This window comes from Suillus paluster (assembly GCF_016628075.1).
Source record: "Suillus paluster strain FC165 chromosome Unknown EDB91scaffold_176, whole genome shotgun sequence".
Taxonomy (NCBI): domain Eukaryota; kingdom Fungi; phylum Basidiomycota; class Agaricomycetes; order Boletales; family Suillaceae; genus Suillus; species Suillus paluster.
Genome location: NW_024537736.1, coordinates 17,772 through 43,004, shown reverse-complemented (window position 1 = coordinate 43,004; position 25,233 = coordinate 17,772). Strand labels below are relative to the sequence as shown.

The following is a 25,233-nucleotide window of genomic DNA, read 5'->3' as shown; positions in this document are numbered from 1 at the left end:
ACATGCGCCTAAATTGCACCGCTCCGTCAACTCTGAGATGCCAGCCGTTGCCTACCTGATTCCCGTCGCGTCTGGCTAGCAATACTTAACTCTGTGGAATTGTCCAACACCAATGCCGCGATCGCCGATGACCAAGTGTTATTCGGGCACACCACCATGGTTTTTCTACGGGAACAGCTTCGTGTGACGTTGGTCTATGGAACATTGGACCCCCTGACCTCCATCCATGGTAAAATGAGTAATTGGCGCAAGCGCCATAGTTGTTATCATCCGATCGCATCGATCTCCTGTGTGAGCATCTCATCAGTGGTGCATGCATTGCCGCGGCTAATCATTTTCAGCAACACTCGGATTCAACGGTCAATGAGGACTAATACATCAATACGCTGCTAACAGATCAGCAATTTCTTCGGTCAGCAAGGCTCCGATTCGAAGGAGGATAGTACACTCACTCGCTGTCAACGTATGAACAATGACTTCTGCCAGCAGGGCTCGAGCCTGACAGAGGAACAACCAACATCACAAACTGCGAATGGATCGGTCATGTCTTCCCTCAGCAAGACCCGAACTTGAACAAGGATCAACACGCTCACTGCTCGCTGTATACTAATCAGCACTTTCTTTCTTCAGTCAGCGAGACTCGAGCTCGAGGGGGCTCGGGAGGATCAACACGTGTACGCGTGCGGCGAGGGCGCGTCCCCTGTGGCAGAAATATGACTGAGAGCAGGTTTTGAAGTCGGATAGTTTGAAGGCGAGGGCTGTGAAAAGGAGGAGGGGAAAGAAGGCTCCAGATGCCTAGTAACACACATCTTATCCCAAAAGTCAGTTAGACACAATATCTTGGGGGCTAGACTCTAGAACTGGGTATATATTGATACAGCGATACACATAATTATAATACTACTTACAAGGTATTGATATACGCGGCAATATAAGTAACCCGGATCATGACCATAGCACTGTGCAAAGCATGAAAAGGAATGTCACGAAACAATGAGAACATGACAGTGTATAGGTTACGTGAAAGCAGTCCAATTGAAAAATGCAGAGAAGGAGCCGAGTCTGAGGTGAAGGTCAGAAAACGATGGAGAGCGAAGAATTATAGGAGGTCTTACAATAACTTGTAAACAGAACCGCGAGTCGCAGTATAACTAAGGTAAAAAAATCATACCATCTATTCCTGCGTGTCAGACACCTCGAGCGAGCGGTTGGCTTGGCCGGTCCCTCGTCATCGGATTCCTCGATGCGGCGCTTAGCTTTACCTGGGATCCGGCAGGTCTTCCTTTCTGCTTTGTATTTAAATTAGCATTGTGCTACAAAGAAGCTAGCGGCGCAGTGAAAAATTAAAACGGTGCGGAGAATTCTGCCAAACAGTGGAGAGGGTCCGAGGGCTGGCGGTGCGGTAGAGTGAGGCGATCAGGTACGATGCTGGGGACAGTCCCAGAAATGAGCGCGGTGCATTCGAAGTGCACAGCACTAACTTTGTGTGCAGAGATACAATAGTTAATGAGAAGGACTCGCCGATCGATTATTTTGACTGGAAAGATAACTTGAAAAGGGGCAACACTTAAGGGGGCTGGTGGGACAGAGATGCACGTCAAAAACTACAACGCAACAGGACTCACGAGCTACCATGACTTATAGTGGAAGGGGATAACTTGGATTGACGAGCGAGATGGTGGTGGTGGGAAGAGAGATGGATTAGGGAAGAAGAGAGCCTGAACGTTGAACGTTGAACCCGAGGGGAGCTACTCGATCGAGGAAGAGGTGAGGGAAACCTTAATTCTGCACGTCGACCTAATTTGTTTGGTATCCTTTGGTTGCCAAATTGTTGGGGCGCCATCACGCCAAGCTAGTACAGTAGATATTCTCATAATGCGTGACGAAAAAATGCCAAAGAAATTCGACAACAAACCGACTTTCGAGATATAAAATCACGCACCATGGTAGAAATGTCATGCATCATGCTCTACTCATAATGCATAGTGGTGGTATATGGGCAAATATATCTCTTTCGTTTTTTTATTAATTATTATGCATTACTATGCATTATGAGAATATCTACTGTAGCATCAGCAAAACCCTGATTTGGCTACAGTGCCACAGCCACACAGCGTGTCACAGGTCACACAGAGTTTTTTGTAAAGGCTCTGCAGCATCACACAGGTTCTGATTCTATGTAAAAATGAGTGTAATGTAGTCACAAACATATATATAACAAGATGGTATGCTAACAATTATGTTTTATTGAGAAATTGTGTAGTGTGCAACACTGTGCAGCGTTGTACATGGGGGGCACCTCGCTGTGACACTGTGATTGCTGTGCAGCGCTGCACAACGCTGCACATAGGGTTAGGGTTTTGCTGATGTAGCATGTAAGTAGTCAAGCTTTCAAGACTGTCTTCCCTTAACGTTTAACCGTTACGCCAAAAGGCAGTGATAATGAAATTTGAAAGCTCACGCTTCATTATCGCGGACAGTATTTATGGATTATTTCGCTCATTTTATTTTTGCGTATATTGGTGTGTGGAATAAATCGTCACATTCGTGTCGCGGAGTCCCAAAAATGCCAGCGCGACGACACAGCGACGATATGCTCAAAATCCCAACTGCAAGACTGTGCATACGTCATGGCACGTCTACGACGTCTGGGATGCACGGGACGCGTTTTTCGAAGAAGACCAGAGGCCAGATCAGTGTAGAGGTTGGTGTGGTATAGAAGTCAGTCAGTACGCGTTTTCAGTGGGGAAAGTCCACTGCGAGCCATTATGATCAATGACGCAGTGCACCACTTGCCAGTGCATTCACGCCTCTGCGATACGTGCTGTGTCAGCACATCCCAATCTCAGCACGATTTATAACACTGTAGACCTAGAATAAAATACTTACGACTTCTTGTATTTCTGTTCCGCTCCCACTGGCTGTCACTCGCAGATGACATGTATATTGCTTGCACGAAATAAAGTGGGCGAAATAAAATGTAATTGAGTGGGGTTGGTATATACATAGCGTGGACACATGAGGGATACCCCACGAACGGTACCACATTAGTGATCCTATCAATGTCGTGACAGCGTGCAGAGAAGCGATGGGAGGCGAGTTAGAGAGTACCCAATGGCAACACCGGGCCGGCAGTGATGTGAGCCCAATAAGCCACTATATTAGGTTGAGTTGAGCCATTTTTGTGATGTTGAGCTGCAAGTTGACGTGTAGTTGTAGCTGAAAAATACAGGCGTCATAGATGACGTGAAAAGGCAGCGAAAAGAAACGTTGGTTTGTTCCCGACAGCGGATTCGAGCTGGCATGACCTTGCTCCGCAAGGTGATAATTTTGTTCCGCACCAGATTGTCAATAGACCTTGCTTCACAAGGTAACAAGTTATGATCGGTCCGTCTGTATGAACTAAGCTTTCAAAATCTTAGGTGGCAATCTGCTGGCATTGCAGATATCATCTGTCCGGAAGGGTGGATGGGTCCTTCCTACATCGCCATGAATATCAATATTCTGCACATAAAAGCAAACCGTCTTCCTACTGTCCCCTTCAGATTTATTCGATCTCGCATCACATCCTCATAAACAATGCGTTTCACCTTTGTCCTCGCCGTTGTTGCTGCCTTGACAGCATCAATATCTGCAGCATCAGCACCTGCCAGTGACCCTACCAGTGAACAAAGTTGTGCTACATTTTGCTTTGCTAAACATGACTGCAATGGCTGCGCTATAAATGATGGATGCGTGAGTATAAAGTTTGCGTCCTGGATTTAACCACATGACTCACCGGCATGATAGATCATGTTTTTATGTATGTGAGTGAGCACTGGCATGCCATGTCGCGACAGCGAACTACAGTGAGTCGTGTTTCTGCTTTTACATCGGTGCAGTATGGTTGATGGCACGATGCCCTAGTTACTAGTCGTCTGTTGCTGAGTTGATCAACGGGTTTGCTTCTGAACAAATTTTACTGCCGCTCGAGGAATGGAGATTTTGGAAGAGGAAATCTGAAACATCAGAATATGGAGTACTTGCGACGCAGTTTTGTAGTCTCGTTGTAACCTTGAATACTCGCTTTTTATTTAAATACCGCGCCCGGTTAGCGTTCAATCGGTTCGCAAGCCTTATTGCAAGCTTTGGCGCAGTGAGGCGCAGTGAGGTGCAGTGATTGTGCACATCTTATACATGAATGTATGTTGGTCACACTGGACTTGGACGCGTTTTTATATACTGATGTTACATATTGCACGCGCTGCATGTAGTTGTCTATTACATTGGCCTCACTGAACGCTGCACTACTGATTTGTAAGATGTCACTCTGCATGATCCATACAAGATGGGGTTTGAAACGCCATAGATCGAGAAAAAACCACTACCGAGACAACCAGTTCGCTTGTAGCAACATCCTGCAAGTCAGTCAATGCTCGTAAATTGAACAGGATACGTGAGGCGAGAACACCGTGCACGACTAGCTGTGGGCTTCTCTGACTCAGCTTTAGACACGAGGTAAGCAACAACACGGTTTACCCAGCAAGAAGTGCAGTGTATGATGACTGGTCAGGTGGTCAGAAGCTTATATTGCGATACGAAACAACTCGCTCACAGGTAGTACGGCAATGGTAACACAATTCGCCATCGAGACCACTGCGAAAAGTAAGGCCGCGTCCCTGAAAAGAGCCTTTAAAACTCACGAGTAATACAGAGCATATAAATTATGCCATCCCGATATAGAGTAGTTAGCAGCGGACAATTTTCCACTTGGTGGAATTTAAAGCATTTGTACAGCGTCAGGGACATCAGCGCTGGCAGAGGTGAGAAGTCACTAGCGGAATCATTGCAACGCTGCGTACTAAGCTCCCCGAACATTATCACGCCATAAACAATGCTAGCGTCACGTCCTTCTTCAAATACACCGCGCGTTGAAGCTGAAATTTTTTGAGTGAGCAGGGGAAATCTGGGAAAAATATACAGACCTCCAGATTCAATTGCATCGATACTTGACATTACCAACACCGCAGTTGAGGCGACCTGGTTAATTTTTTTAAGTTACAAGCAAATGGCTGAGGAGGACTAAGGTCACCGTGGTAAAAACCAATGCCACAGTCAGGAACCTTTTTTTACACCCCCAGATTACGTAGGTCCTTGCCACGAGCAAGGCTTTAAAAAAGAAGTGATGGGGTAGGGGGCGACTTGGCTTGGAGTTGATACTCACCTCCAGCAGAAGCGATACTCAAAAAGCGGATGACTAGAAAAAGATTGAGCATTTAAGTTTAGATGGTGCTCTTGTGTACACAACCATCATATACAGCAGTAAATGTCCCATGATTGGGCTGAAATATCGCTATGAGTACTTTTAATGTTGTGTCGCAAAGAGCTTACAATTCCTCCACGAGTGGACTCGACCGAGTCTATTCGAGGTACCTCAGTAAAGGCCGAGAGTAGACAAGACATTGGGAGTACTCACAATACACGGTCATAGCAAGGCTTACGAATGACAAATAACGAGAAATGATGAAGGCTATCCTCGTGATCCCCCACTTTCTTCCCCATGTAAAACGAACCTACATCTTGTCAGCTTTACATAAGGTCATTGAAAATAACTGACCTCGGAGTCGAAGGTGATGGTGAAGTCAAAAAGCTGGAAAGAAAAGATTAAATATGATCGCTCTCCACTTGTTCCTCCTTACCAAAGCTGTTATGGATGCAACTGTCACAAGGGATTCAGTTATGCAAAACAAGACAAGGATCAAATGTAGACCACCCGCAGTATACTGAATTCCAATGAGCACATAAAAGCAATTCAGGCAGGTGAGGAGGAGTACGCACTGCTACAGTCTGAAAACCAATGGAATCAGGAAAATAGTCACTCATATTGAGCTGGAGTTAGCAGGTACTACTAGTCTCAGTGGTCAGACCAAGCTGAAGAAGGAAGACAGTCGTTCCAGTGACAGCAGGGTGTATTCGGCATTTTCCTTCCTCCAGTCACTTTAAGTAGTAACTCTCCTCACAGCGACGCCGACGTTAGCCGCCAATAAAGCCAGGGCAGGCTGTAACCAAGCCATAGCAAGTACTAGTGTGATATATCTATTGATAGTACATCAGTAAGCGGCTGTACATCACTCACAATTGTAACTAAATTGTGATAACATCATCACTACCGTGCATAGCCATGCATGATGGGCATCAGCCTGACAGCAAATGCGACTTTGTTCGAAAGCACTCACAAAACGCTCGTGTGTAAATGATTCTTTTTGGTTTAGTTCAAGTTTGCGTTCGTAAGCACACATTTTCGGTTATATGTTCAGCATCTCCACCAATCGCATGAGTGCGCTACTGAAGTCGTAAGCGTTCATTTCAGTGGTTTTGCGGATGCATAGCGCCCTTGGTGTTAGTAGTAGTAGATTGATACATCACTTGGTGTATGTACCCACGTGCACACTTGAGTGTATTAATATTCACGTCGAACGGTAAACAAGCATCAACAACGCGGTCGATGTGCTCCCGTCTACTGTATCGCGGGTCACTGTCCCTACCGGACTCATACCTCCTCCTCGATGGCCTCACCTTCTCTGCAACCCTTCTCGCCAACAAAGATATCCTCCACAATTCCCTCGCACTCGCTCTCGAAAGCATGCGCGGTCGTCCGTCCCTCCGACTAAAAGGCACTGAATCGCTCAAGAGGCTAAGCATGGACCATTCGGATGACGTTTGTATGTATGTGAGCTATTTACACCCTGTGATACCCCAATTCACATTTATCAGGGACATTCATCCATCTGCAGCCCTATCTCGCGTTTACTTTGAAAATATACTCTGCCTGTCGCGTCTCACTTCTGATGGGCGGACGGACATAGGCGTGCGTGTCGCTTTGGGAGATACTGGTTTGTTCGCATCATTATTCGTTCATTCCATTCAGACTTGCCGCGATTCATAGATGGCCCTGCAACGACCGAAATGCTCATATTCGGAGAGGCCCATTCATCCACTACTCCATCTCTAACCATCCGCGTAGCACGCATCACCCCCGCTTCTCGTCCCCCCCGTCCAGACGACCCCACACCTCGAAAACCGCCTCTCCATCTCCTCACAAGCAAACGAACCATAGGAGAACTCGCAGCCAACACGAGGATAAAAGTCAATGGCAATGGAAAAGGAGATGATTCAGAAGTGGTGAGACGGGCGAGAGAGGTGATGCTGCATTTACCGAATTCGAAACCACGAGGGCGAGGAAAGGACAAGGAAAGAGGCGGTATATTCAAAGTACCCACGCTCCCCGCAAAGAACACCCACCACATAGCAGATGCAGACGTTTTTGGACCCGTAAGCGATCCTAAAGGAAAAGCCCGTGCTGTGGACGATGAAATCTGCGATATAGAGCAGGAGAATAAATCTGTCTGTCATCCCCTTTTCCTACGCGTCCTTGCATTCAACGTCACATTCCACAGATCATCAAGAAGTTCGCTGTCAGACATCTTGATGCAGTCGGCTTGTCGAAGGCGCATCCAGAGTTCAAGGAACTCTTTGGGTTCGTATATCGTGGTACGGCGTTCGCTCTTGTATGTGATCACTTTCTTCGTGGGCCGCGTACTCATTATTGTCTCAGAGAACTACGATAAAGAAATCTCCTGTTAGTGCGCTGGCTCTAGATACGCTCGTGGAGGCACACATTAAACTTTATGTAACATCACCTAATTGAGATGAAGGGTTCTTTTCCTCTTTACGCAAGTAGGAGATGCGCTCAAGAACTGGAGGGTTAACGTATTCATGCAGCAGTGCCTGATTCAAATTTAACCGTCATCACTCAACGACTGGTTTCCGAAAGACATTGGACTCGAAGAAACTTTTATCAAAGTTCTTGAACTACATAGTAGGGGGCTATGATGTGGAACGAGAGTGCTTTTAAGGTCCTTGAACGACGGGGCGTGTACTTGCGGCTGTGCGCTTGATCAGCCCCTTCCAAGTTATCCTGCCACCGCAAATATGGAGGGCTCATCATTGCCTGCATCCACTCGTTGTGTGGTCGTTATTTCTGAACTTCAGTGGTCAATTTTATAGCTGGTTCAGTGTTCACGACACTTCTACGGAGCTCTCGACACTCCTGGTGCTTGCCTTGATGTGCATGTCATTCACTGGACCTGCACTGGACCTTTTGTGGCAAGACCTGCGGCCAGACGGGCTGGCGCCACTTATCAGATATCTCCCACAAGGTCTGTGGAGATGCAGGATAAACAACAACTTGAATTGGTCAGTCGAGCTCTGTCTCACTCTCGAGAGTATTGTTCACTCCATTTGCCAGGAATTCAAAAGAATCGTGACCTCATAACTGGACAATTTTTCGCAAATACAACCATCGTGTCCGTTCACTCTGTACAGGCGGGTATCTAGCAGTGTTTGAAGTGCCAGTGGCCGACCACTGGCGCTGCCATCCGCCATGTTCATGGCTCTGACTCTTTCCCATCACGTGACAGATGGATGCAGTGTTGTGATTGGTTGATATATTTATCAAACTGTGCAACTCATCATATCATCGAAAGTCTGATCGTCCGCTTCACCTTCTGCATCCAGCTCGACAAGCTCATAAAACTCGAGTTCATCATCAAGTGATCTCATCCCTATCCTCTCCGTCAATTTTGTCCATGTATCATCTGAGAAATTGAATAGTTGCTGTAGTGTGACTTGTTTGAAAGCCGACGTGAATGTCATTGGGTTGTCAACATCATCCAACTCCGATTGCTGACCGAGGGCTGTGGTGATGGATGTTAATGAGTTTTCGTCACCATCCAGGTCAAAATCTCGGGTTTCGGCATGATCTCGGGTGCGATTTCATTTGAAGAAGCTGATGTATCCTTGTGCTGGGTGGGGAGTGGGTCAGGAATGATATGCCTGGAATGATGAAGCCGATCTTTGACACTTCCCCTCTGCATGTACTTGTCTTGCAAATGTAACCTAAGCTCTGCAAGATCAAGCATTTTTTCAAGCACGAGACGTGATCACAACTTGCTGAGAATCAAACTGAAAAGGCTGAACAGCCGTTCACATGATGTGGAGTTTGCACAAATAGAGAAAATGTGCTGCACAAGCATTGGGAGTGGCGATAGAGGCTGGTCCTGAAAACAAATGCCTTCATACATTCGGAGAGGATCTGGGTGTTCATGCTGTAAGTTAACATATCAATACATCAATCAGGTGAATGGTAATTTGAGAGAAAAAATGACCTGTTGTTCAGCAGCATTCCGTTCTGTCATATCCTGTGCCTCCAGATCTGGAATTCCGGATCTCCCCTACAAAAGTCCGCTGCTCTCTGTCCTGTTGTCTGCCTGGTGCTCTGCCTTCATCTCTGTACTCGCAACTATCTCCTTTTAGAATAACTGTTCTCCGGCTACTGGTTATGTTCTTTCCGCTTTGCTTACTGATCCGTCTGTTTGTACTTCATCTCCGACTTCACTGCTTTGATCTGTTATACTTACTAATAGACTTTCCACATGCTTCGGACATAGCTTTTACTTTGCTGACTGATTTACTTACATGATACCTACAGTATATAAACTCCTGTAACACTCCAGTACTCCTCAGTTCGAATATCATCTTAGTTCTGCTCATTCCTGCTTCTCCGGACTTGAGTCTCATCTCTTGTCCAACTCCGAGTCTTAGGGTTAATCCTTAGGACTATATCTCCAGCTCTACCTTAGGGTAGTCCAAATCTATTCCCCTTCTACTCCAGACTTGTCTGCAGTAGCCTTACTCTGTTCATTTCTAGTCTTCCGGAGTTCCACCAAACTCCCCCTGCATCTGACCTCCAGACCTACCCAAACTTCCATCGGACTTCCCCTGTGCCTCTCGGAAATTAAGGGCATGTACTCAGGTAAGGGGCACAGCGCACGAGCTGAAGCCGAAGCCCTTTGAGTTACCTTTCCCTTGAGCACGACCTTAACATGTTCACCTTCAGCCAACTCAGAGAAGCCAGTGTAATCACCTCAATCCTGCAGATAATTGATAATCTCTTGATGAAGTGATTCTGGGGCTGGGGTGGACTGAAATCGCTGCCAAAGTTTGAGCAATAATGAGGTGATGCCAGCAGTTGTGAATTGACAGATTTGTGCAAATGGTTTGGCCTTGTAGAGGGGGTTGAGAATGACTGCCGCAATGAAAACTGTTTGATCGCTCTTGCTCCAGCACTTCTCCAGTGAGTTAATGATTGCATGAAGTCCAATTTGATCATTGGTGGAAGTCATCATGTTTAATAAATCTTGATATCTTGATACAAGATATCCAAGGATGATCAAGACTTCATCTAGGCAACAATGTGCAGCCTGAGCAAAATTTATGGCCAAGGCGAGTGGTCCAATATGAGTAAGCATTCTGATGAGAAAAGGAAGAAGTCAATACAAGCCAGTTAAAGCGGCTGATGAGTAGTATTTTGCTAGGACATGCCACATCAAAGGATCTTCAATCAATTCTAACATCTCCTGTGCTTTACATCGAGATGTGGCATCACCTGTCACTATTTTTGCATCACTGCTGTGGTCCCTTTCCTGTTTGGCAAGGATATCAAGGGTAGTTCTCAAATCAAGTAGACACCTAAATGCCAGATAATGTGCTGTCCAGCATGTCAGCACTGCATGGATTATGCTGAGAACCTGTTGCATTTGAGATGGATTTGCAGCATTCAGGGCCTTTTGTATGTCCCTGAGCATAGACAAGACCATTGTCTTGCTCCGAAGCCAGGTAATAAGGTCAGTGGCCTTCTTCATATACTGTAGGAACAGTGATGTTGAAGGCACTTTGTAATAATCACCAACAACTAGATTAACCTGGAAGATCGAGCCTCAGAGATGAGTCTTCAAGACAGAGATGTAGTGTATATGAATATTCTTACTTGGTGAGCAAAACAGTCAGGGGCAACAAACCATGGAAATTCATCTACGAGCTGTTTTATGGCTGCCCAGGATTCACCTGAAGCATCTGATGTGATAGCTACAATTGTAGCTTTCCATTTCACTTCTACTTCCTTAACCACCTCGAGGATGAGCATTTTGAGATGGTCAGCTGTTTTCTGCTCTAAAGAGACATCTGTTATGCGAACAGTATGAACCTGTTAGACACTATTGAGAAGCATCATCAAGATTAAAGACTTGCTAGGCACCTACTTCACATTTTGCAGTTATCATAAATGCAATCAAATGGCAAAAGTTTCCTCCAGTCTGTTAGGTACTGTGCCGGCTCAAGAGGCAGAGGGGTTGGGGTTTGGCTTCAGCTCTTGCGCTGTGCCCTTAGCCGAGTATGTGCCCCGAATTTGGAGTGGGTCTGACGTTATCCGACGATAGGACGAGTGGACCACTTAGGTCCGCTTTGAGGGTCGGGTGGTAAGAGCTACTAGCAGCTGTCATATACCTGGATCCGAAGTACCCCCAGTACCACCTATAAGCATCCCTACTGCTGGTCCGACCCCCTGTTTCCCCGTCTGCTCCATTCCTCCTTCCCTGACAATGCATGAAGTGCATCTCAGCAGGATTAGCCCTGCTACCTCCACCCGACCCCATTCCACTCTTCCAACACTACCCCTATGTCCTCCGACCCCATACCCCTTCCATCCGACCCTATCTGGGGTTCCTGCTCCTCCACCCTATTGGTCCACCCTGATCCTACTCCCACTCCCTCCGCTTTTCCGACCCGCGTGGATCCTTCAGTTCTGCTTGTATTCCCCCACCCGACTATTAGTCTGTCCGACCGCCTCACCGGTCCACTCCTAGACTAGGAACCACTCAACTGGTCCTATCCCCATTTAGTATCATAGTTCCACTTTTCAGATCACTGGTAATCCCTATACCCTAGCTGATTCTGATCTGTCGCGTACATACTGTTCCCCGAGCCTTATTCTCGTACGTCTCAGTCATCCCATTGTATTCCTGTACACTCAGCACATAGCCTTCTGCTATGCTATGCTCATCACTTAGAGTATATAAACATATGTACATTTGTCTGTAGATACTCAGTCTGAATATTACCTTTTCTAAGCCCTGCTCTTCTGTTCTCTGACTTGGGCCTGATCCTAGTCAACTCCTGTTAAAACTGGCCTAGGGGATTGACTCCCTAGGTCGGCCATCCTCCGATCCTCCATCCTCCGATCCTCCGATCCTCCATCCTCCCACCCGATCCTCCGATCCTCCATCCTCGATCCTCCGATCCTCCGATCCTCCTCCTCGATCCCCCGTTCCCCCGTTCCCCCGTTCCCCCGTTCCCCGTTCCCCTATTCCCTTGTTCCCCCGCTCCTCCATTCCCCCCGTTCCTCCGTCCCCACTTCTCCGACTTCCCATGCATCAGAACTAGACCCTGCACTCTTGCATCCGTCCCCTCCGTTCCGCTCTGCTTCGGACTTCGTTCAAGCAGTTCCTTCCGCTCCGCTTCTACTGTTGGTTCCAACCACAGTGATCTCCTGCTTCCCTCCTGTCATGCGGAACAACCCTGCCCGACTTTCCCACGCTCACCTAGTAGTCCGTCGGTCCTCCTTCAGAGGACCCCCATTCCGACGTCCTGTCAGAACCCTTAGAATTTGTGTCGGACTACATTCCAAAATTAGGGGCATGTACTCAGGTAAGGGGCGCAGCATATGAGCTGAAGCCAAGCCCCTCAGACTCCGCTTTACCACTGAGCACGGTCTTAATGGCGGTGGACTGACTAGGAGTGGGGTGGAGAAGGCGGAGGATAATGGGGAGGGTGGAAAGGGGCTGGGGAAATGCTTGATAGGAGCAGAGGAGGCGGAGGATAATGTGGAGGGCAGAAAGGAGCAGGGGGAATACTTGATAGGGGTGGAGAAGTAAAGAGAAGACTTTAGAGCACGGCTCTAAGTTGGAGCAGAGGGTCGGAGGTGACAACAAGGTGAAACTTGTGTCCAGAGGAGGCAAGGTCCTACTGAGAATTCTCACAAGTAGTAACTGCAAGAAGACAAGTAATATTAAGACTGGGGAAAATATCTAAGTACAGGATATGTTATATACTTCTATGTATGAGGCAGTGATCAGGATAACTATGTTGTAAAGTTATGTACCAAGGATATAATTTGTAAGTACTTACACAGGCGAAGACATAAGTCGGAGCGGATATCAGTATGTACGTGTTGGATCAGTGATCGAGCAGTAATAGGAATTACTGGTGATCTGGAAATAAGGGTCTATGTACCGAAGGGGAAAGTATGTGCTGCATCTGTGAACAGAATTGGTGTGAGGCTGTTTGACATGCTATGTGCCAGTGGAAGTGATAGTCCGATTGGTGACTCAGATGCTGATGACAAGTTGGACATTGGAGTATTGGACCGTGGATACAGCGAGTGGGCGCTAAAATATAGTGATTGGGTATATTGCAGCAGTACTGAGCCTGGCTGATAGTTTGGTGTCAGTGCTTGCCAATTACTCGCACTAGTACTAGCCTGAGGGGCGGAATTCATCCCGGACCCACTGGCCAAGGGAAAACTCAATGAGAACAAAGGAGGAACACAAAATTGGCTTGTGGACATGGAGTCTATGTGTTATGATCAATGTTCATCAAATGGCAAAGGTTTCACACAACCACTAGGACTCGTCAAGTTAAGAGAAAGATGATAGTATTGAGAGTGAACGTCTGAGTTTACACTGGGTAGGAACAAAGAGGTTAAGTCTAAGGAGTAACTACACTAATTACCTAGACTATATACATAACATTGAATTGGAGATAACTGAGTATGAAACAAATCAGCCAATGGGAAAAGAGTCGTACAATAGTGCAGATGACATATGATGATGTCATGATATATAAGTGATGAGGTCATAGCAGAGATTAAGTGATTGGTAATGGAATGGTTCTAGCCCTGGGCATAGGGGATCTGATCGGAGATGTGATAGGTGAAATGTGAAGTGGTGAAGAGGTGATTTGGTGATGGTGTGAAAGTGTAAAAGTGTAGGGAGTCATGTGACTGGTTTGGTTACTGGAAGTAGCCGAAGGAAAACCGAGAAATGAAAAATGGTTTGTATTAGGAATTCATGACACTATGTCACGATTCATCCCTGCACCATGAAAGTGAAGATTTGGCAGTGTCTGCAGTGGAAGACCAACCACCTGCTGGAGGGGGTGTTTAGGCTGATACTACGAGCACCTGGTGGGCCTTTTATCCAACTGCATGAAACACATAATGCATATGCCTGTTCATGCACATCCTCTGGCTGTCTCTGGCAATTTTTTAAATGAGTGCACATGGTCTCAGGCCATCCTTGAATCCATGGACAATTTTCAAGTTGTCCCTTGGCCTTTTCATGTGCCCACACTTTAATAAGGAGGAAGTAAGCCAAAATTCGGGGAAGATCAGTTGAGGACACACTTGATGTCAGAATCTGGTCCTGTGTTTGTACTTCATTGATATGCCCCTGTTGCAGTGCATCCCAATTGCAATGCTGCTCGTCGATGATCTGTGCAGTCCAACACAATTTACACATCACCTTTGGACGTCTTTCCTTGGGGTTTGCATATGACTCATCAGCTTTCTGAGAATATAAGGGGTGGGTGTCAAAATATTTTCACCACCAGTCTCGTCCTTCATCATCTTGGAATCCCCTTATCGTTGGCATGTTAGGAGGGAAAATTTTATCAAGATTGTACAATACAAACTTGCTGCCTTATATTAGCACCAATCACACGTGTACACCAACCATCTGAGCATTTAGATATGGAAAAATGAGGCAGAACTTTGTGCGTATCTCAGATGCCCAGTCTGTGTGAAAAGCTAGCTGGTGGAGATTCCCGCCAGCATGCCTGGCACACCATTGGCCCTTCAAATACTGCATCCATTCGCATTTCCCTTGCTCACAAAATTAGTGTCTCTCAACTGAAGTGAGGCCACAAGCAAGACATTCTTATTCATTCAGTTGTCTGTGCAGTGTTTGGCCGGTCACCGAACATTCACAAAAGTCGGTGAATGTGAATAGCTATGGTACCAGGAGTCCAAGGGAAAACATTATATAATCATATCTGATTGGCTAAGGCCTGCCTAACTGAGAACTCGCTAAATCTTACTCATACAAAAGGTCATCTGCCTGAGGAAATTCTGCATTGTCAATACCGTTGGCATCCAAATCCAACAGCTTGTATAACTTAATCTCAGCATCTAAGCCTTGAATGGCCGTTTGGTAGAAAGATCCTAGCCAATCTTGAGCACGAGAGAAATCAAAGAGATCTTTGATAGGAACTCGCTGGAAGTCTGAAGGATTAGCAACTACCTCCATAATCTTGGAGGTTGTGAATGACTCCTCATCCTTGACAGCTTGAATCAAGTGTGTGGCAATTTGGTGTAGCCCTTTGTGCTCATCAACTTTGCTACCTGTCTGCTGGGGACCGCCAAAGGGATTTGTATCATCCTCCGCAGGGTTGACCTTGGTGGTATTCTGGCAGTAGCGCCGTTTGAGCCACTTCCTGACAGATTCTTTGTGAACATGTTCCTTATGGAGGTACATCTTCAACTCTGCAAGTAGCATAAGATTCTGGGTGGAAAGTTGATCTTGCCATTTTGTGAGGATTGCACTGAAGATGCTGAAAAGACGCTTGCATGAAGCAGAATTTGGACAAATGGAGAGAATTTGCTGAGCAATTTTCTGGAGGGGCTTGATTTCAGAGCTGCTGTGCAAAAATCCATCCCAAATATCAAGAGGATCAACTGATGTGCCCTGTATGCAGAAATAGGTCAGACGTGGAGGAACACAGCTGTAGTAGATGAATTACCTGGTCCTTCGCTCGAGATACTAATATTTGCATATATATGTCAAGTGGCTGGAATTCAGGCGAACTTTTTAAATAGTTATCGAGATCTGTAAAAAGCTCAAGTGGTGGCACTCCACCATAAAAATGTGTCCAGAGGCGACTGAAGAGGGACATTAGCCCAGCACATGTTGTCAGAGGAATATTTTTGAATGGTTTGTCTTTGTAGAGTGGGTCAACAATAACAGCAGCAATGAAAACTTCTTGATCAACTTGAGCCCAGTGATGCTCAGCACTCTCCAAGACTGCATTTCAAGCCACAAGGTCAGATTCGTCACCAACTCTTGAGTAGCGGTAGTAGAGAAACCCAAATGAGATTGGAATATGCTCAGGTTTCAAGTGGGCAGCTTGGTGAACATTCATCATCAGGGCAATTGGCTCCAAAAGGTTTTTCCATCTAAATGGTAGTGCAATGTTAGTCAAAATTACATTATGTCCCAAGGAAAAAGGAAATATCCCCACCGAGCCATTGCATGCCAGAATGTTGGATTTTTGATTGTTGCAATGGTGGCTGAGGTCTTTGCTCGTGAACAAGCATTACCTGTAGACCGTATCTCTGCTTCGTGCTTTGCTATCAATAGCTCTAGTGATGGTCAAACATCTAAAAGTCGCCAGTATGCTAAATAATGTGACAACCATCGAGTAAGAACAGCACAAATGATGGCCAATGTCTTTTCCATGGTCGACATTTGCAATTCGTGAAGGAGTGCAAGAATGTGGGTTTTGCTATGAAGCCATGTAATCAACTCCTGTGCGAGGTCACCATACTGCCCATAGCCATCCTTGGCTTTGAAGAGATCCCCCACAATAAGGTTGAACTGTAAAATAGATGAAGCTAACTCACATACTATTCTCACATCAATGACCTACCTGATGAGCTAGGCAGTCAGGTGTTACCAAGTGCGGAAATTTGGTGCGAAGGAGTCGCCAAGCCTTACAAGATTCTCCAGATGCATCAGTAGTACGTGCAATAATAATCACTCCCCACTTGCTCTCAACTTGATTGATTGATTCAATAATCTGCTTCAGGAGTTCTTCAGCATTGCGTGAGTCACCAGATGCATCGTGAACATGGACAGCATGCAGCTTGTAAGACAAAGCAGTTAGTTTAAAGGTCATAAAAATGTCCACAGCTTACCTTTCATTTTACGGTCATCATGAAACCAAGCAAATGATGGCTATTCTCACCAGTCCAGCCATCACATTGCAGTGTTCCGACTGCACCACAACATTCTTCTTTCACAGTGGCTTTGATACCATGAAGGACTTGAGGCATGACATGTTTCATAAGAACCTTCGCCGACGGTGCTTTCGCTCAAAGAATAAACCTATCACAAAGTCTCAACCACTCTGGATTTTCAACCCATCGCAGTGGCAATCCTGCACTCACAGTTACCCATGCTAACCCTGCTTCCAAATCTGCTTGATCAGCATTGGTCCAAGTTTGGCTGGTTGACCAGTGAGCTCTGACAAATGGTGACAAGACAGATCCAGCAGCAACAGGCTGCAAAACAGAGCAATATGTACCTGAATTGGTCAGGCACTGGCGCTTTGACGGAAGCAAAAGGAGCATGATATCAGAAATTGTGGGACTGGGTGCATGAGAATCAAATGCCAGCAGGCTCGGTAAAGATAACAAGCCTGAAGAGCCACTGGCAATTGGAGACAGCACCAAAAGACCTGGAATAAAGAGACTGAGAGCTGGTGAATGTGGAGCTGAGGACAGTCCCACAATCTGAGAAGAATTGTTGTGCAACTGAGGCATGGACAGTGTAGCATGTACCGCCATGGGTTGCATCACTTGATTGGAGCGAGTAGATTTGTTGGGTGAGCCATGCGCTACAAGGTCACCTCACACACGTGACTGAACACTCTCCATATGTAGCTCACAGTCCCAGATATGCATCATGAGTGTTTTTGGATGACTGACATGCCAAATCTGTTGCGGATCATGCTGGCCAGTAGCCCACACTACAATAGAAAGTGTTAGAAATAAATAGATGGTACAATTTAAGCTTACCTGCTCCCTTAATCGCCTGCTCATCTCATACATGATCCCGCGATCCAAACTGTACCTCAAGTTCATCACGAGCCCGCTCTGCCATAACGCAATACTTGAGCTGTCTGGTGCAGATTACTTTAGCCTTCTGCTGCATCATTGATGTCGGTTCTGAACTCTTATAGCTGGGGTGTTCTGTAAATTCTGTCCACCACCAGCCACAATTAGTACTCCAAGTCTTCTTCTTGCCGCTGGCCATAGGACAACAGTTGCGGAATGGCAATGGACGAGAGCAAGAAAAAAGAGCAGGTGCTGTGTTTCGCACCATGAGCCACAATAAGCCATATAAGTGGGGGCACAAGGATTCCACATGGATTATTACGAGTGTTGATTACTATTGCGCAGTTGAGTTTGCATTAATATATCATAGCTTGGATGCAAAACTCACCTTGATTGATAACACTACCAGATGCAGCAAAGAAGGCAAGGACATGTGAGACAATGTGATGTTTGTTCATATGTAGCTAGACATGCATCTGGACATGAGTAGTTGCGCACTCGATGTTATTATCTATACCATTCAGATATGAATTGAACTGTATCATTCAGTTTCTTTTCTTTTTTTTTTTTTTTTTTTGGAAAAGCGAGTTTATTATATAGCAACCGACACCTATCTGGCTCTACATAAAACGCTTATAGCGACACTATGGGGTGTCATCCAAGAAAAAATGCTACTAATGCACACTCTATTGTCATAGAGTAGTGTGGGGCTCTGTACGCTACCTGGTATCCTCGTTCTGCAGGGGGCCTGGGTAGCTTAATACCCACTAAAACCTCTAGGGTTGTCACCCAGTCTTTTTGTAGGGGTGTGTTTGTGTTTGTTTTGATTATATTGTTCCATGTGTTGCAGACTTGCGTTATTGCTTTCTGACTTCTTCTGTCCTTGCTCGCTATTGCTCTATCTAGTTGTAGTCTTCTGTCTATTGTGTTGGTCCATCATTTTGTGATAGCTTCATTGCTGTGTGATGTTTCTTTGATTACTCTTTCGCATCTCAGGGTCCAGATGAGGTATGCTGATTCCGAGATTAGGATGCGGAGTAGTCTAGCTGCCCCCCTTTTTATTCGCAGCTTTCTTCACATTTTCTTTGTTGTTGTCATTTTCATTTGGGGTATGCAGGAAGGTGATTGCGCCACACCCCAGGACAAGTCCTAGAGTGGGGGTTGGCCATTGTTTGTGTTTTTTCGGGCCACACACTTTTTGCTAGTTCCCATATTCTCTTTTTTTCCAGGTTTTTGCAGGTGATTAATATATGTTCCATAGATTCTGGGTTTTTGCCGCAGTGTTGGCATCTTGCTTGTTGTTCGAGGTTTGGGATCTTCATCCAGAAGTCCCCTATGCAGTATGCAGTTGTTGAGCATTTTAAATATGAACATTTGTATTTTTTTTTGAAGGTCTTCATTTCGGCAGCTGGTCCATATGCTTTTATCAGACTCAAGCATAGATGACACATTTTGTACAGCATATCGGGTGATGTCAAGTAGGGATAGGGTTGATCTTTTGTATTCTAGGTGTGTTTTTTCCATGATTCCTTTGTATGCCAGTTGTTGTGAGATGGCTGTTAGCTTCATGCCTTGAAGGTCGAAGTTTATTGGGATGTAGGTTTTGATGTCGTCATATTCATTTTTTTGTGTGCCTTCATTAGCTAATTGGTCTGCTTTTTCATTTCCTAGGTTTCCACTATGGCCTTTTATCCATTGGAAGGCAGTTGGGGCTGATTGCCACCATAGTTGGTATGAGATGGCCCTGAATAGTTGTTTATTTGTGATGTCGATCCATCCTTGGTCTTCCCAGGTAGTGAGGCGGGAGGTGTCATATACCTGATCTGACCGCTCTAATATCAAGATCTGCTCCACTTTCTGATCACCTCCGCTCCATTCATCCTCTGCTCCGCCCAATCATCATCCGCATCCGCTCCTACATTTCTGCTCAACCGCTCAACCGGTCCCCTTCCATAACATCTCCATTCAACTGGACCTCTTTCCCCTTTTAGATATATACTTTCCCCTTCTGTACATAAACCCTTACTTCCGGATCACCGGTAATTCCTATTACCGCTTGATCACTGATCCAACGCGTACATATTGATATCCGCTCTAACTTGTGTCTTCACCTGTGTAAGTACTTACAAATTATATTCTTGGTACATAGCTTTACAACATAGTTATCCTGGTCACTGCCTCATACATAGAAGTATATAACATATCATGTACTTAGATATTTTCCTTAGTCTTAATATTACTTGTCTTCTCGCAGTTACTACTTGTGAGAATTCTCAGTAGGACCTTGCCTCCTCTGGACACAAGTCTCAACTTGTTGTCACCTCCGACCCTCCGCTCTGACTTAGAGCCGTGCTCTAGGTCTTTCCCTTATTACTCCGCCCCTATCAAATATTCTCCTTTGTCCCTCCGCATTATCCTCCACCTTCCCCGACCCTACCAAACATTCCCCTTGTTCCTGTCCACCCTCCACATCACTCCCCACCTTCTCCGCTCCTGTTAGGTACCGTGCCGACTCAGGAAGCAGAGGGGTCAGGGCTTGGCTTCAGCTCTTGTGCTGCGCCCTTAGCCAAGTACGTGCCCTGAATTTGGAGTGGGTCCGACGTTGTCCGACAGTAGGACGAGTGGACTGCTTTGGTCCGCTTGGAGGGTCAGGGAGTAAGAGCTACTAGCGGCGGGCCGACTAGGAGCGGAGCAGAGAAGGCGGGGAGTGATGTGGAGGGTGGATAGGAGCAGGGGAATGTTTGGTAGGGGTGGGAAAGGCAGAGGATAATGTGGAGGGACAAGGGAGGATAGTTGATAGGGGCAGAGTATAAGGGAAAGACTTAGAGCACGGCTCTAAGTCAGAGCGGAGGGTCGGAGGTGACAGCAAGTTGAGACTTGTGTCCAGAGGAGGCAAGGTCCTACTGAGAATTCTCACAAGAGGTAACTGCAAGAAGACAAGTAATATTAAGACTAAGGAAAATATCTAAGTACATGATATGTTATATACTACTATGTATGAGGCAGTGACCAGGATAACTATGTTGTAAAGCTATGTACCAAGGATATAGTTTGTAAGTGCTTTACACAGGCGAAGACATAAGTCGGAGCGGATATCAATATGTACGCGTCAGATCAGTGATCGAGCGGTAATAGGAAATACCGGTGATCTGGAAGTAAGGGTTTATGTACCAAAGGGGAAAGTATATATCTAAAAGGGGAAAGAGATCCAGTTGAATGGAGAGATTATGGAAGGGGACCGGTTGAGCGGTTGAGCGGAAGTGCAGGGTGGAATGCGGGCTTGTGATAGCATGGAGCAGAGGATGGATGGAGCGGAGGGGGTCGGAAAGCGGAGTGGATATCAATATCGGAGCGGTCGGATCAGGTATATGACAGCTCCGCTCCTAGTCGGCCTGCTGCTAGTAACTCTTACTCCCCGACCCTCAAAGCGGACCCAAGCGGTCCACTCGTCCTATTGTTGGACAATGTCGGACCCACTCCAAATTTGGGGCACATACTCAGCTAAGGGCACAGCGCAAGAGCTGAAGCCAAGCCCCGACCCCTCTGCTTCCTGAGTCGGCACGGTACCTAACAGAGGTCATTCCATTAATAATGTAGTGTGAGTCGGTGATAATTGTTATTGGAGTTGTCAGACTTATTGTTTGTAGTGCCACTAGCACAGCTGCTATTTTCCCTACTTGGTTTGACTGGTCTGGGCCGGGGATTCTGATTGCACGGTTTAGCGGGTGGTTCTCTTCTACCCATATTCCACCGCCGCATCTTGCATTTTCTTTTCCGTTGTTGGTGCAGGATTCGTCTGTGTATATCACTACTTTGTTGTTGTTCATTAATCTTCTCATTGCAGGGATCTTAAGTCTATATGCTGGTAATTGGATTTCTCTTTCCGGGTCAACAAAAATGTGGAAGCATTCAGATAGGTTGTTCTTTTCTGTTACCGATGGGTTGAAGAGGATCTCGCCTTGTTGTTGTCTCATTGCTTGTGCATTTTTCTCTAGTCTTTGGTGTGTTAGTGTTAAGTCATCTTTCTTAGGCGATGTGTTTGGATTGAATTTCGGGAGGAGGTTATCTAGTATCTTTCTAGCGGTTGTTGTGCATTTGTGCAGGTTCTTGCATCCAGCTGTTCTGTCATTGGAGGATTCGGTACATGTGCAGTTGTGGTGTGTGCGGTGTTGCCTTCTTTCTAGGAGTCTCACTGAGGTTGATCTTATGTCTTTGATGGACTCGACTTTGTGGGTTCATTTTAGGCATTCATTCTTTGTTTTATGGTATGTTTTTTGGGGTGCTCCTAGGTGTACCCATGCTGGCAGTTGATCCTTGAGGTCTTTGGATATTTTTAGCAGTGCGAAACTTATGTTGTGTTTGCAGGCAGCTTTGAGCATGTTTGTTATTTGTTTCGGTAATTTATTGGCTTTTGGGCCTTGGACAGGCAGATTCCATGATGTTAGGAAGGGGATTAGGTCTGCATCATTCTTGGTCCCACTTGGTTTCAAGGTGTTAATTATATTGTCAGTTACAGAGGCCCATGTTGGGCATGACGTTGAAATGTCCATGTAGGAGCTTAGCCATATGATGTCTATTGCTTCGTTTCTCGTGTTGATGTTTAGTAGGTTGATGCCCCCTTTAGATATGGGGCGTTCCAGTCTTTCCAGGCTAATAGGTGAGGTTTTTTTTCCCGTCCCATATGAAGTTTTTGATTATTTTTGATATAGTGTTTTCTATTTGTTGGGGCATTCCTTGTGCTTTTGTCAGGAATTGGGTCATCCCCCTGACAACCATTTGAGTAATGAGTCTTTTCCCGTCTAAGGTGGGGTGGCATTTGTTCCAGCGCGCGAGGTTTTTCTCAATCTTTCCTAGTACAGGCTCCCAGGATGTTGCATTTTCTATGTTATTACCTATCCATGCACTGAGGGTTCTTATTGGACTTCTGTCTTTTGCGATTTTGATTGGTTCTTGCCACAGTTCATCCAGGGTGTTTATTTTATGTGTGTGTATTACATTTGATCTGTGGTCGGCTGTTCCAATAGGTAATATTTCTGTTTTTTCTAGGTTAAATTTGGCGCCTGATGCTAGGCACCAGTGCTGTAGAATTTCTTCTAGGTCTGTGTATCTATCCGCTTGGGATAGATAGATTGTAGTGTTGTCTGTGTACATGGTGACTACTACACTGTCTGGTATGCCGGGGACCTCATATCCTCTGATTTTAGTTGAGTTGCAGATTGCGCATGTGAGTGGCTCTATGGCTAAATCAAATAACAGGCATGATAGGGGGTCACCTTGACGCACCCCTCTTGTGACTCTGAAGGGTGAGCTGAGGAAGCCGTTTATGGCTACCTGTGCATATGCCGACTTATATAGGTTCTTTACTGTGTTGACGAAGATTTGTGGTAGTTTGAAGGTTTCGAGGGTTTCAAAAAGGTAGTTGTGTTTTCCTTTGTCATAGGCCTTTTCTTGGTCGAGTGCTATTATCGCCCCATTTTCTTCCATCAGGTCTGCATAGGCCATCATTGTCTGTGCTAGTCTTATTGGGTCAAAGATGGATCTTTTTGGGATAAACCCACTTTGGTTGGGGTGTATCAGGGTATGTATTTCTTTTGCGAGATGTATTGCAAGTGCTTTAGTGAAGATTTTATAGTCTGTGTTTAGTAGTGTGATTGGGCGATAGTTCTCGATCATATTGCGGTCTTTTTTATATAGATTGGGCACATCCAGCCTAGTGTGAAGTTTGATTGTTTTTCATTTAGGTTTTTCCATACTTCATATGGGATTCCATCTATGCTGGCTGCACTTCCCGATTTTGATGATAGAAGTGCGTTCAGGATGTGGTCTTCTTGTAGTGGTCCGTGCATTTTGCTTGTTGGTGTGTTGAGTTTTTGTGTTTCTGGTATTTCTCTCATCAATGCTGTTTTTGCTTCTTGTCTGGTGCATTTGTTTTGTTCTGATGTTTCCTGCTGTTGAATTTTGTCGTGATAGTCTCTGGCGGTTTTGGCCATCTCCTCAGACTTTGTTGTGTATCTATTGGTGTTAGGTATGTTTAGTCTGTTAATGGTATCTCTCGGTGTCTTTTGACTGTTCACTTTGGACCAGTATTTACTTATCGTCTTGCTGTGTTTCACCCATTGGGCCCATGCTCTAAGGTTTGCATTTTTGTATCTTTTTTTTGTAGATGTTTGATTTCTTTTTCCAGTATGATTCTATTCAGTCTCATGTCCTCTGACGTGTCAATATCTCTGATGTTCAATGTTTTCTGTAGGTCTTTTGTCAGTCGCTTTATATGTTGGTTGATTCTGGCGAGGTGGGTCTTTGCGGTTTTTTTTAGCAAGGTTGATCATGTCGTCTTTGAATTTTTCCCAGATTATTTGGGGGTTTGCATCCTCATTCCTTTGTTCGTTCTCTATTATTTTTTGTTGTGTTTCAATACCTAATGTGATGATGTTTTTTTGAAGTGTGTCATCTGATATTATTCCCATTGGCCATGACCATCTGCCGGTACCAATGTGTGGGAGGTTTGGTGGTGCAAACCTTACCGTGACCATGTGGTGGTCGGTAGGGATTTGGCAAATTTGTGAGTCCCAGTTTATAAGGCTCTCAGTGTGTTTATCTGACAAGAATATTCTATCTAGGCAGGACAGGGTATTGTGGTTGCTGCTGAACATGAATATTCTGTGTTGGGGGTATGACATCCGCCATGTATCTTGCATGTTTAGAGCTGATCTCAGGTCTCTCAGGGCGTCTATTGCTCTTTCATTATCGAGGTGGGTGGGTGCTCAGTCGATGGGGTCTTCTGTGAGGTTGAAGTCACCCGCCATGAGGTCTATTTGTCCAATGTCGCATCTTTGCCATTCTGTTTTTACTTTTTCCCAGAAGGAGGGGTGTTCACTTGTGTTGTTTGGTGCATATACGTTTAGGATGTTTATGTTTTCATTATTGTGCCATTTTAGGGAGAGTGTGGCTGCGTGTCCTGGGATTAGAGTCTTCATTTTGGCTGAGGCGGTATTGGTGAGTTCTTTGTTTAGGACAAAAGCTACTCCGGCTGAGTTTCCAGGGCGGGTGGGGTCATTTGTGTTTAGGACCATTAGTCTTCTCCAGAACAGTGTTTCTATCTGGGTTTGGTGTTCTGTGGTTAGGTGGGTTTCCTGGAGGCAGAGTATGCCGATCTTCTTTTCTTGCATGGTTTGATTGACAGCAGGCCATTTAGATACTTGGCCTGGGCCTAGTTTGTTGGATGCGCATCCTTTGATGTTGAGAGTGCCTATGGTTATGTTCACTCTCGTTTTCTTGCTTGTGTTTGTGTTGCTTAGTCTTGTTGGTTCATGTGCCTGTTGGGGCTGGGGGGGGATTATGTTATTTGAGTTTTGGGGGTGTTGTTGCCCTTGGTGTTGGGCGTTTCCACTTCTGAAACCCTGAGG

At 45.6% G+C, this 25,233-nt stretch overlaps 8 protein-coding genes across 8 annotated transcripts; 1 reads left to right on the top strand and 7 right to left on the bottom strand.

The window, feature by feature from the left end:
- Positions 1-4,226: 4,226 nt before the first annotated feature.
- Positions 4,227-6,011, bottom strand: EDB91DRAFT_216074 (uncharacterized protein). The gene is made up of 15 exons (XM_041326485.1): positions 5,818-6,011; positions 5,753-5,762; positions 5,679-5,698; positions 5,597-5,629; positions 5,456-5,552; positions 5,371-5,399; positions 5,288-5,321; positions 5,204-5,236; positions 5,072-5,148; positions 4,965-5,019; positions 4,842-4,916; positions 4,683-4,793; positions 4,595-4,635; positions 4,519-4,544; positions 4,227-4,470 (listed from the first exon to the last, which is right to left on the bottom strand). Exons 1-15 carry the CDS (start codon positions 5,860-5,862, stop codon positions 4,305-4,307), a joined length of 852 nt encoding a protein of 283 aa, XP_041169566.1. The 5' UTR covers positions 5,863-6,011; the 3' UTR covers positions 4,227-4,304.
- Positions 6,012-6,458: 447 nt separating this feature from the next.
- Positions 6,459-7,792, top strand: EDB91DRAFT_1210135 (uncharacterized protein). Its single transcript, XM_041320757.1, has 5 exons — positions 6,459-6,705; positions 6,754-6,872; positions 6,926-7,383; positions 7,437-7,547; positions 7,595-7,792. Exons 1-5 carry the CDS (start codon positions 6,485-6,487, stop codon positions 7,685-7,687), a joined length of 1,002 nt encoding a protein of 333 aa, XP_041169565.1. The 5' UTR covers positions 6,459-6,484; the 3' UTR covers positions 7,688-7,792.
- Positions 7,793-8,493: 701 nt separating this feature from the next.
- Positions 8,494-8,694, bottom strand: EDB91DRAFT_1064022 (uncharacterized protein; the record flags this gene model as incomplete). Its single annotated transcript, XM_041314654.1, has 1 exon — positions 8,494-8,694. The coding sequence occupies one exon, from the start codon at positions 8,692-8,694 to the stop codon at positions 8,494-8,496; it is 201 nt and encodes a 66-aa protein (XP_041169564.1).
- A 1,271-nt stretch (positions 8,695-9,965) lies between these two features.
- Positions 9,966-11,159, bottom strand: EDB91DRAFT_1240243 (uncharacterized protein; the record flags this gene model as incomplete). Its single annotated transcript, XM_041321988.1, has 5 exons — positions 9,966-10,350; positions 10,426-10,486; positions 10,508-10,802; positions 10,868-11,083; positions 11,139-11,159. The coding sequence occupies 5 exons, from the start codon at positions 11,157-11,159 to the stop codon at positions 9,966-9,968; spliced, it is 978 nt and encodes a 325-aa protein (XP_041169563.1).
- A 3,867-nt stretch (positions 11,160-15,026) lies between these two features.
- On the bottom strand, positions 15,027-15,680 carry EDB91DRAFT_1064023 (uncharacterized protein; the record flags this gene model as incomplete). Its single annotated transcript, XM_041314655.1, has 1 exon — positions 15,027-15,680. A coding segment is annotated over one exon (654 nt), but the record flags the coding sequence as incomplete, so codon positions are not given.
- Positions 15,681-16,361: 681 nt separating this feature from the next.
- Positions 16,362-16,589, bottom strand: EDB91DRAFT_1064018 (uncharacterized protein; the record flags this gene model as incomplete). The annotated part of the gene is made up of 1 exon (XM_041314652.1): positions 16,362-16,589. A coding segment is annotated over one exon (228 nt), but the record flags the coding sequence as incomplete, so codon positions are not given.
- Positions 16,590-21,324: 4,735 nt separating this feature from the next.
- Positions 21,325-22,059, bottom strand: EDB91DRAFT_1064017 (uncharacterized protein; the record flags this gene model as incomplete). Its single annotated transcript, XM_041314651.1, has 1 exon — positions 21,325-22,059. A coding segment is annotated over one exon (735 nt), but the record flags the coding sequence as incomplete, so codon positions are not given.
- A 1,986-nt stretch (positions 22,060-24,045) lies between these two features.
- On the bottom strand, positions 24,046-24,900 carry EDB91DRAFT_1240241 (uncharacterized protein; the record flags this gene model as incomplete). The annotated part of the gene is made up of 3 exons (XM_041321987.1): positions 24,046-24,307; positions 24,347-24,590; positions 24,627-24,900. 3 exons carry the CDS (start codon positions 24,898-24,900, stop codon positions 24,046-24,048), a joined length of 780 nt encoding a protein of 259 aa, XP_041169559.1.
- Between the last annotated feature and the right edge of the window lie 333 nt (positions 24,901-25,233).

Coding starts and splice junctions, on each gene's coding strand:
- EDB91DRAFT_216074 (XM_041326485.1), bottom strand. CDS start 5,862: ATGAGTGACTATTTTCCTGATTCCATTGGTTTTCAGACTGTAGCA. Junction 5,237..5,287: donor ATTTACTGCTGTATATGATG/GTTGTGTACACA, acceptor ATCTTTTTCTAG/TCATCCGCTTTTTGAGTATC. Junction 4,794..4,841: donor GATAATGTTCGGGGAGCTTA/GTACGCAGCGTT, acceptor CACCTCTGCCAG/CGCTGATGTCCCTGACGCTG.
- EDB91DRAFT_1210135 (XM_041320757.1), top strand. CDS start 6,485: ATGTGCTCCCGTCTACTGTATCGCGGGTCACTGTCCCTACCGGACTCA. Junction 6,873..6,925: donor TGTCGCTTTGGGAGATACTG/GTTTGTTCGCAT, acceptor CGCGATTCATAG/ATGGCCCTGCAACGACCGAA. Junction 7,548..7,594: donor GTGGTACGGCGTTCGCTCTT/GTATGTGATCAC, acceptor TTATTGTCTCAG/AGAACTACGATAAAGAAATC.